Source organism: Vitis riparia, unplaced genomic scaffold (assembly GCF_004353265.1).
Source record: "Vitis riparia cultivar Riparia Gloire de Montpellier isolate 1030 unplaced genomic scaffold, EGFV_Vit.rip_1.0 scaffold466_pilon_pilon, whole genome shotgun sequence".
NCBI lineage: Eukaryota > Viridiplantae > Streptophyta > Magnoliopsida > Vitales > Vitaceae > Vitis > Vitis riparia.
In genome coordinates, this window is record NW_023269683.1 from 139,072 (window position 1) to 150,964 (window position 11,893).

The following is an 11,893-nucleotide window of genomic DNA, read 5'->3' on the forward strand; positions in this document are numbered from 1 at the left end:
ATGGATTTGATCTAAGAACATCCAAGTCAAAGATATAATGCTCCTTCTCTAGATGAATTGTTTTAAAATGTATTTGCTTCCACTTGTTAGATCTAGAGATCCCCTAAGATAGTTTTGCATGCACTCTACAAGCCCAGGAATAGGAATGGAATAATCCAGGTTTTCCTACAATGACCTTATCTCAATGACCTTTGTGCTTATGTTTCTAGTTATATAATATTAACTAAATCTAACCTTTGTTGATTTTAGGCTGAGTTGTCATTGACCATATAACTAGACACCAAGGAGCATATGTAGAGTTCCAACAAATTAGCTCAAGTGGATCTATGGTTTGACTTGGATTTTGTAATAAATAGAAAACTTGATTTTTGCAAATCAAGGTTAAGGCACTTTTGTTTCTCAAATAAAAAATAAATCCAAAAGGAAACAAATTGTTATAGTAATAGTAGTCATGTTGATCCTAGAAAGACTACTATTAGAAAGACTACTATTAAGTACTTAATGATATGAAGACTCCAAATACTTACCCTAATTACCTATATTTCTGTAAATCAAAAAGATGAGATTTTTTTTATAAACACTAGTGAATAAGATTTCAATGATTAAAAGATTACTTAATTTGAAATTGTTTAGATTCTAGGTTCACTCGTAAGTTTGAAACTCATAAGTAATAGGATCTAGATTTCTCAAATAATATTGCACTCTTTCACATTCATTTTTCAATTGCATTAAACACTTAACTATTCTTAAATACTAACTTTAGGATTTTGCATATAAATAACCAAATTAGATCTCAATGAATCAACCCTTTTAGGGAAAGTATTCACTAAATCTAGTAATAAACATATCTCATAAGGGTAGATTTATCTAAGAGTTCTTATTCTTTTTTAAAATATTGAATTTTTATAAATCTTAAGAGTAGGAAGTTTTTACCCTATTATGAATGCATTCTCATGGAGTTCTTCTTTAAGAGATCTCCGTCGTATGGATAAAAAAATAAACATATGGACGAAGCAATCACTTAATGTGATTGTTGAAGTAGGCAATGGACTTCTTTTTTTTTTTTTTGGTACATGGGATGTTTTGTAGAGTTGTAAAAATAGAATTCAGAAAAATATTCCAAGGAAAATATGAAGAAAATAAAATAAAAAAGAAAAGTGGAAGAAAAGAAAAACTGAAGCAAAGTAAAAAATAAATGCAAAGTCTATAAATTATTTTTATATACTTCTTCAAATTCATTTTTCTTGATCATTCATTATATAAAAATTAAATAATTTTTTCATATTTTTTATAGCAAGACAAATATGAAAAAAATATTTTTCTTAATATATATTTCTTTCCTTAGTATTGAACTACTAATTTTCTTATTGAATTTAAATTCAATATACATATACATCCTCCCAACCTGCCTATATCCACACATAAAAAGATACGAAGAGTTACAAATTTGGGAGAGAGATAGAACACATAATCTTTTGCCAAATCACACTTTGATATTTTATTGAACTATCAATTTTAAAAAAAATTAAATTTGTAGGATTTTAGTTCAATAAGCATAAGCTCAACACTTCAGTACTTTTTGGGAATGAAAGTGGTGTTTTTCAGTAGTTGGTAGTTATCATCGGTAGAATTAATCAGATAGAGAAAAGTTTTGACACTTATGGCTGAAATTTGAATAGGTGGAAAATCTTTTAGGTAAATTGTAGTTTGTAGTTGCAAGTATTTTTGACATTCATCTCCCTTTCTTCCTACTACAACATTTGCTTGTCTGAAATCACCCCCTTTTACAAATGGGCGCTGAGTAGTCTACACCAAATCATCCCACTCATTCGTTCTAAATTAAATTTTATCTTCAGTCATCTATAGACTCGTAAATCTAACTTAGGGTTAAATTTAGGGATGAAAACGGAATGGGTTGGAGACTCGCTCATATGTTCCTAATGGTAGGGTGTGATGGGTATTAGAATTTCTTGTTTATTCGTTTTTTTCAAAGTTTTAAAATTTTAATTTTAAAATTTCATTTACATTGAAAAAATATAATTTATAAATAAATAAATATATAAAGCTTTAATAGTTCTTTATTGATTATATATTTAACAAGGAAAGAATGGGATACGAATAAGGTTTAAAATATCTGTATATATCATCAATATATCATTAATGTATCCAACAGATCCAAAATTCGATAATATATATCCATCAATAGGATATTTTACTGATATTTCATCCATATTTTGGACTAATATTTTGGGATATTTTATTGGTATTTTACTGATTTTTGTTTCAATTATTAAATAAATAAATTCTAATTATTTTATTTTTATATTTGATTTTATTTATTGCCAAACATATAAAAACATAATTTTAAATATGTTTTTTTTATATAATCTATATATTTATTCAATATAAAAATATAAACATTAAAAAAATTATGTATATATTATTATTTACTTGATATCATTGAAAACATTTAAATTAAAATTCATCATAATTTTAATATTAAATATATTTTAAAATTAGACATGTTATCATAATATTATTATAAAATAATATACAATGAAACTTAATAATAAATATATACTTATAAAATTTATATTTTTTTATTGACGTAGAGAATATAATTATCAAATATGACAAATTATATATATATATATATATATAATATATATATATATATATATATATATATATCAATTTTTAAAAGAAAATAACTTTAAAATGTTTATTTTTACTTTTTTATATAATTTTTTTAGTGTTTTTTTTTAAATATTTTCATAATTTTCATTATTTTTTACAATTTTTGTATCAAAATATTTGTTATATTTCTTATATATCCAATATGTATATTTAAAATTCAAGTACCTACATATCTATAATTATCGATATTTTCATCATTTGACACAACAAGATAATACATTTTTTAACCTTCCACTGTTTTTATAAAAAAAAAATCTCAAATTCATCTCTAACTCATTATTTTTTCAAACCCGGTGGTTAGGTAATCAGAAAAAAATATGCTCTATTATTCTCCCAATTAAATTCCTAAAAAAAAATTTTGATATTTCAATAAATATAGTAAAAAAAAATTAAAGGCAAAATGTAATATATCCTACTTAATACACGTGGATATTATATATTATTATATATATATTATATTATATATATATATATATATATATATTATTGAGTATTAATTATGCCACGGGAAACATAAAGTACTTAATACACATGGATATATATATATATATATATATATTATTGAGTATTAAGTATCCACTAATCTCCAATTTAATTACAAAATAGTTTGAATTAGTAATTTTATTTTTATAAATTTATAAATGGTACTTGAATTAAGTGTTGTTGATGATAAATTTAAGAAGTGTTTTTAGTTTAAAAAATGTTTTAAAAAAAATTAAAAGCGCATTTGACATTGATTCTAAGAAGTGTTTTTAGTTTTTTTAACACTTGAAAATTTTTATTTTTTAAGTATTGAACATGCTAGAAACACTTTTCAAAATCACTATCAAACACACTATAAGAATCCGTTTGACAATAATTTTAGGAAGCGTTTCTAACCTTTTTAACATTTGAAAATTTTTATTATTCAAGTGTTAGAGATACTAGAAACATTTTCTAGAACCACTATCACACACACTTTTAAGTGTTTAATAAAATTTAAGAAACTCTTATAAAATTTTAAAAATTTATTTGTAGTATTAAAAAATACTTATAGTCTTTTCTTAAAAAACATTCGATGTGATTTTCTTAAAAAACACTTTTACTAAAAATATTTTGAATAAAAACACTATGAAACGCACTTTATATCCATTTCAAAAAAAAAAAAATTTATTATCTACTAATAAAAAAATATTTTTAAGAAAAAACGTAAACATATAATTATTTTTTGAAAAAAACGATTTTTGCATTGAAATCGAACTTTTTAAGAAAAAATTTAAAATTTGTGTTTTTTATAAATATTTTCTAAAATACTGTTTTCTAAATAAATAAATAAATAATCCCTAATCCCCCACCACAACTCACAAGTTGCCTTCCATACCAGAAATTTCAGGCCACTGTCCTTTCATTTTTTATTTTATTATTTTATTTTATTTTTTGTCTTTTGATAGTCACAATTGTGTTTTGTACCCAACTTGTACCAAAAATTAATATTTAACTCATAAAAGTTGTATAATTGATGAAAATTATATAAAATGTGAAAAGACCAATATACCTTTCAAAACTATTTTGAGTATTTTCTACCATAATATTTAACAAATTTTTTTATCTTAAAATTTTTTTTAATAATTATTCTGAAAATTTATTATTCTAAAAAACTATTTTTTAAATATATTCTAAAAATATATAATTTTTAAAAAATAATTTTGACATATTTTTAGTTATTTTTTACATACATAATTTTAAATATATATATTTTCCAAAATGTTTGATTTTTAAAAAATAATAATAATAATTTATTTTTATTTTTTTGGAAACTAGTGTATTTTTTTCCAAATCAATAAATTAAATTAAATTTTATTAAGGCTTACAAAAGGAATAAAATTTAAATTAATATTTTTTTACTTTTTTTTTCATAATCAATAAATATCAATTTTGGAAAGATAAAAAATTCATATCATTCTTCTCAATTTTCACATTTTTTCTAGGTCTTGGGCTTAAATAGTGAACTTATATGGATCAAAGTTTAATTTTTGGGCCCAACTAGATCCAAAACACAATTGTCCCCTTTTGATACTAGTTTATTTTAAACTTTAGCAAAAACAAAAATAAATTTCAGCCTATACTTTGCTGTTTAATAAGTTAGATTGAGTTAAAAGCCATCTTCCTTTTCATTGGATTTGCTTTAATAAATTAATCAATTTATTATATAAAAAATTAATATAATGTGTAATTAGATTTCATGCTTAAAAAGATAAATGATTGTACCTTATGCCTACCACGTGCTAGAGCGGGCATGACGGCACGTGACCCCACAATTCTCCAACGGTTACATTTTCAAAACCCCAAAAACATGAACGGCTACGTCTCTCTCAGCGCCCTCCTGCTTTTGAAACAAAACCCACCTTTTTTTTTAGATAATCAGTGGCTCTTGATGGGGTGCTTTTTCGCTTGTTTCGGCACTTCCAAGCATCGAAAATCCAAAAAATCATCTAATCCAATCCTCTCTGGGGTCCAAGTAAGCCTTTTTCTAAAGCTTTTGTCTTGCACATGATCTACAATTTTCCTTTTTTTTTTTCTTTTTTTTTCTTTTTTTTTTTGGATTTTGGTTTAGTGTTCATCTATTGATCCGTTTAGTTGACGAGAAAATGTGGGGAAATGAAATTATGTGACTTTCGAATCTGGGTTTCATGCTCTTCATCTGAAACCCGAAAGACCTACAAGATATTGTTCTACATTTTTGTTTTGTTTTCCCATATTCTCTCAGTAACCAAACAGAGCGTCATGGTTTTACTTTTGTTGCATCAATTGAACAGTTTTTTTTAATCTGAAATTTGTTTCAGAAGCATGAAGCCCGTAAATTTCCTGAACCCTTAAAGCAAGAGAAGATTGAAAACCCCATCAGCCCCATTCCAGAATCAAAGTAAGCTTTCCTCTTGTATTTCATTATGTTTATAGCAGTTTTTGGTTCATCGAATTTATAGATTTTTGTTTTTCTTTTATTGGGTGTAGAGAGAAAGTTGAGGATCATTTGAGTTGCCATAGCAAAAAGAAAGCTACTTTTGATTTGAATGTCAAAAGCGAAGAGGAAAATTTTCTCAAGGAGAGCTCCAATGATTTGGTGGAAAGCAATGAGAAGAAAGTGGGAGAAAAGAAAGAAGAAACCCCAAAAAGTGAATCCTTTTCTGATTCTTTTACACCTACAGTAGTGTCTCACCCTTCAAATCATAGATACCAGAATTGCAGAGATAGTGACAGTGAATTAGAAGATCTAGAATTACAAGTGAAGGAATTAGATGACAATGATATTGATGAAGACAACTATGAGGGTGAAGCAGCCATTAAAGAAGAGTCCTCGGAGTCATTGTTTTCTTTATCAATAGAATCTCGAAAACAAGTTTATGAGGCTGAAATAGATGAGAAGGAGATCAACAGTCCAATGCCAAAGCCAGTGGTAGCTTGTGAATCAAAGCCTGGTGAATTGAAAGGAAACGTCCGAGACAGGAGCCAGTATGTTGATTCAGTGTTGAAACCGGTTGAAAATCTTAGCCAGTGGAAGACGGTCAAAGCAAGAGCAGCCCCACCAGTTACCCACCACGCAAAGGAGAACATTATGCAGGATCTCAATATAGTACCCATTCGTCTGGAGCCTAGTTTTAAGCCGCTAGCTCACAGTAGGAAACTGGATGCCGATCACCCAAAGCCTGTGGATGAAGATACTGCAGTGGATGCTAGCCTTTCAAGCTGGTTGGTGGGGTTGGAAACTACTCCCAACTCCAGAACTAGTACTGTTTCTGTTGGGAATTCACCATCTGAGGGAGCGAAATCACCAAGAAAACAGGAAGATAGACCAATTCTAGGTGCAATGACAGTGGAAGAGCTCAAACAGTTGTCTGCTTCTTCATCTCCGAGAAGGTCACCGAGAAGGAGTCCTAGCCCAGATGAAGTACCTATTATAGGGACTGTTGGGAGCTACTGGAGTCATACAGGGCAGACCATGGCCACAGCTCCAAGCTCTTGTTGCCAAGGAATATTGAGCACAAGAGGAACATATATAGAGGTAGCAGTGAACTGAGATTCATTAGTATATCTTTGTCAATAAATGTGGGGGAAATGACATTGATTTGATTTTGCAGGAAAAGAGAGTGAAGTGGAATTCTACACAATTTGAGAGAATGTTGGGGAGAGCTTTGGACAGGGGTGCAGCTGAAGTTTAAGCGGCCTTCTGAAGTGAATTAGAGTTCGTTTTGATTTCCTGTCAAATGCTATGTGATTAGTACTTGCAGATTGCTTATATTGTAATGCTGGTGTAATTGAATCAGTCTTCTAGAGATGATTTAATAAGAAGAGGATGTCTTGTTTGATGTTAAGAGTTGTTCCTCCACTATTTTGTTTTTCCCTTGTTAGGTAGATTCTGATTATCTGAGCTCAAAGTCTCATAAATTCATCCATGGTGAACTTAGTTCTATGGGAGAAAATGGTAAAAAGAATTCTTATTGAATCACATGTTACAATCCTAATTTATATCCTATATTTACAAAGAAATTAGAGAAAATAAATAAACTAATAATCCCTATAAAAATAGGAAAATTAAGATTTGTAACATTCCCTCTCAAAGAAATAAATAAACTAATAATCGAGTTTTGACAAAAAGTAGTCTCTTTTAAAAAAATAACTCATAAACTAGATTTGGTTATAAATAATTCTCAATCTAGTGCATTTTCATCACGTAAGCGGTTTTGGTTTTTTTTTTTAAATAGTCAAAATTGTAGTCATCAACTATGGTTTTAAATTTAAAGATTAAAACTATAATTGTCGAATATGGTTTTAAACTTTTATATATATATACGAAATTATGTTGTTTGATTTGAAATATTTTTGTTTACTTTTCAAAATAAATTTAATATCATGAATTTATTATATTATTTTATTTCTATTTATTAATATGTAAGTGATTAATAATTTATAATGCCAAATCCTTTAATAAAACTAACAAGAATATTTTTATATCAAATTAAAAATATCAATTAATTAATTTCACATACTATTTTTTTTTTAAAATAATCATATAAGTTTATCAATGGAAAATAAAAATCATATAATAAATTCATGGTATTAAATTTATTTTTTTTTTAAATAAACTAAAATATTTTAAATGAAACAACATAATTTTGTATATATGAAAAAAAAATTAAAGTTAGGTTTGAAATTGTAGTTACCAACTATGGTTTTAAGCTTAAATTTAAAACATAGTTGGTGATTAAGGTTTTGATCATTTAAAAAAATAATAATAATTTGAAACCGTAGTCACCAACTATGATTCTATGACGTGGATGCTTATATGGCGAAAACACGCTACATTGGGAATTATTTTGGAACCCAATCTAGATTTTGGATTTTTATTTTTAAAGGGAGTATTTTGGGTCAAAACTCCTAATAATCGTTATAAATCAAGATAATCCTTATAAATCAAATATTATTCTTCCTAATCTAATTTACAATTATACACAATTACGTAAATATATACAAGAAAACCCAAATAAGAAAATTCAAATATCTAACACTTCTCCCCTTCAAGCTAGTGAATAGATATTAATCATTCCTAGCTTGCCTATAACTGCTTGAAATGTTGTGCTTACCAAACCCTTGGTCAAAACATATGCAAAGAGTGAAAATTAAGTCATTTTCTATTATTTTTTTATGAAGTGTCTATCAACCTCAACATGCTTTGTTCAGTCATTTTGTACCGGATAATGAGCAATGTTTAGGTTGATTTGTTATCGCAGTATAACCTCATGAGTTCTTCTCATTTAATCCGTAAGCGCTCAAGAATATTTTTAAGCCATAATAGCTCATAAATTCCTTATGTCATAACTCTAAACTCTACCTCCGCAATAAACCATGCAACAATCGGTTGTTTTTTACTCCTCTAAGTCACTAAGTTTCCTCCAGGAAAGGTGAAGTAGCCTAATGTTAATCTCCTATCCACATCCATCATAGTTGACATCTATGTTGGCTTCAAAGAACAAATTTGTATCTTTTCTGTAGAGAATTCTCATGTCCGAGCTACTTTTAAGATATTTTAAAATCCTATAAACAACTTGTAAGTGGACCTCCTTTGAATTGTGCATAAACTTCCTCACTACACTCACAACATAGGTAATATTCGATCTTATATGTGATAAGTAAATCAATCATCCCGTTAATCTTTGATACACACCTTGATCCACTCCTTTGTCTTCCAATGCTTCCCCAAGCTTATGATTTGCTTCAATTGGAGTCTCTATTGGTTTACATCCAAGCTTTCTCGTTTCCTTAAGTAAGTCAAAGATATATTTGTGTTGTGATACAAAAATGCCCTCTTTTGACTGTGACACTTCAATTCCTAAAAAGCACTTTAGTTTTCCCAAATCCTTTATCTCAAACTCCTTTGCAATACATTATCAAAGCGCCTCTTTTTCTTTTGGATCATTCTTGGTCACGATTATGAGATCAACGTACACCAATAAAATTGTAACTCCTTCTAAATCATAATGTTTAATAAACAAAGTGTGATTTCCTTGGCTTTGTTTAAACCCTAGAACTAACATAACCTTTGTAAATCTTTTAAGCCATGCTCTAGGATATTGTTTCAATTCATACAATGCTTTTTTCAACTTATACACCTTATTCTTGACTAAACTTCCCCCAAAACCAAGAGGAACTTCCATATAGATTTATTCATCAATTTCAGCATAGAGAAAGACGTTCTTTACATCAAATTGTTGTAAATTCCAATCAAAATGAACTACCAAAGACAATAAAATCCTCATTGTTCATCTTTAATTTGCTATTGGTGCAAAAGTTTCTTGATAGTCCACTCCATATGTTTGTGTGTGTCCCTTTGCGACTAGCCTTGCTTTATATCATTCAAGGGATCCATCGGCCTTGTATTTAACTATAAATACTCACTTGCAACCCACTACTTTCTCCCTTTTGGTAACTCCATAATTTCTCAAGTCTCATTATTCTTCAATGCTTTCATCTCGACTTTCATAGCTTGTTTCCATTTCTCATTACCAAGTTCCTTGATTAAGTTTGTGGAATCGAATAGGAAATTTATTTAGGTAAGAAAAGCTTTATGAGATGATGAGAATTTTTTAAATCCTAATGGCAATGGGAAGATCAACATTGTCAACATCATCGAGTCAAGAGGAGCAATATATTTGTGTACCTCATATCCAAGAGTTGGTTCAAATGTTTGGACTTGCATGGATCTAGGTTTAATCACCCTCCCCCTTGAAAAATTTTGTACTGCCTTTGTAGCAATAGGTTCAAGCTCTTTTTTTGTTTGTTCCAGCATAAAAAATAGGGCAAGTTTCAGCTATTTATGCGATCGTTATAGTTATTTGAGGAGTTTTGAAAATTTCTAAAACCTTTTTCATTACTTTTGACCCTTTTTAGGTTCCATTTGAAGTTTTAGATGGGGAAGATTTTAGGTGTATAAGGAAACTCAAGCAAGAACATGTCCTTATCTTCCATAGATGATATCTCCCCCTAAAAATAAGGAACCAAAAAATATCCCTCTATTTCTACAAAAGTGACATCCATGGAGACAAAAAAAAAATAGTTGGCAGATGGAAGCATTTATACCCTTTTTGTGTTGATAAATATATAACAAAAGTACACTTTAATGCTTTTGGATCCAACCTTCCTCAATGATGAGCATGAATATGAACAAACATGGGATACCCAAATACCTTAAGAGGAAGCTTACTTGATGTAATGAATTGAGGAAAGAATGTTGTGAACATTTCCATAGGACCCTTTAAATCTAAAACACAAAAAGGAATATTTATTAAATGAGCAATTGTAAGAATGGCCTCTCCCCTAATAGGTTTTTAGAACTTTTTTTTTTTAAACAAGAGAGCCCTAGTAAAATTCAGTAAGGAACCGTTTTTCTTCTTGGCTACTCCATTTTGTTGGAGTGAATCAATACATGAAGATTCATGAATAATTCTCTCTTTTTGAAAATAAGATGAAAATGTTTGATTGAAATAATCATTTGCATTGTCCAATCTAACCTGTTTTATTGACACCTCAAATTGATTTTTGACTATATTATGGTAATTTGGAAAAGCAATGCTCACATCTTACTTTTGTTTTAAAAGGAAAATCCAAGTAACATGGGTACAATCATCAATAAACAAAACAAACTAACAAGCTCCAGAAATATTAGAAACTCATGATGGCCCTCAAATATCACTATGAATTAAAGCAAAAGGAAATGATGATCTTTTATATTTTGTTTCTCAAAGGAAATGAGATATGATGATATTTTGAAAATTCACAAGCATCACAATGGAAAGTGTCTACACCAATATCCTTAAAAAGCAAAGGGAACATGACCTTAAGGACATCAAATGAAGGATGACCAAGTCAAAAGTGATAAAGCCAAATGTAGTCTTTATTTAAAGAAGATGACTCAGAAAAAAAAAAAAAAAGGGAGTTGATTCACTTCGCTAACATTGCCACTACTTGTATCAAGGTAGTAGAATTCGTTCTTTTCCTTAGCATGCCCAATCATCTTCCCTTAAACTTGGTCCAGAAAAACACAATGAGTATGTTAAAAGATAACACTACAATTCATATCTTTTGTGAGTTGATGAATGAACACAACAAGGATTGTTGAAAGCTTAGGAACATGTAAGGCATTTTTAAAACTCAACGAATTGACTATTCTCTAACTTGCAACGATAGCTAAAGACACATCAACAATAGTTATTTTCTTATAGCTAGGACGTGGAATATATGTGCTAAATTTTTCTGATGAATGTGTCATATGGTCAGTAACTCCTAAATCAATTATCCAAGAGCTTGAAAAGGACTTACTCGAGGCACTAAAAGCAAGAGAGAAAGGAAACTTACTTGAATATGCAAGAGATCAGCACTCATAGGCTTCTCCAATGAACCCAAATTTTTTTTTTTCAGCTTTTCAACGTCCTCCTGATTCAATTCTCCAAGTTTTGTGTTATTATACTTTGCTTGTTCCTCTTAAGAATTATCAACATCAGCTACATACACCTTGGATTTGTTGTTGTCCCCCTTTAAAACCATTAGCACAATTGATACCATGTGCTTTACCATGAAGTTTCCAGCATGTTTCTTTTGTATATCGCAGTTTTTTACAATATGTGCACCAAACATTGTCCCTATTCTTGGAAAAATCATATCTGCC

General features: G+C 28.7%; 1 protein-coding gene across 1 annotated transcript; it reads left to right on the top strand.

The window, feature by feature from the left end:
• The first annotated feature begins 5,065 nt into the window (after nt 1-5,065).
• LOC117909907 lies at nt 5,066-7,046 on the top strand. The gene is made up of 4 exons (XM_034823958.1): nt 5,066-5,194; nt 5,520-5,599; nt 5,689-6,736; nt 6,813-7,046. The coding sequence occupies exons 1-4, from the start codon at nt 5,111-5,113 to the stop codon at nt 6,891-6,893; spliced, it is 1,293 nt and encodes a 430-aa protein (XP_034679849.1). The 5' UTR covers nt 5,066-5,110; the 3' UTR covers nt 6,894-7,046.
• Nucleotides 7,047-11,893: the final 4,847 nt, after the last annotated feature.

Coding starts and splice junctions, on each gene's coding strand:
- LOC117909907 (XM_034823958.1), top strand. CDS start 5,111: ATGGGGTGCTTTTTCGCTTGTTTCGGCACTTCCAAGCATCGAAAATCC. Junction 5,195..5,519: donor CAATCCTCTCTGGGGTCCAA/GTAAGCCTTTTT, acceptor AATTTGTTTCAG/AAGCATGAAGCCCGTAAATT. Junction 6,737..6,812: donor CAAGAGGAACATATATAGAG/GTAGCAGTGAAC, acceptor TTGATTTTGCAG/GAAAAGAGAGTGAAGTGGAA.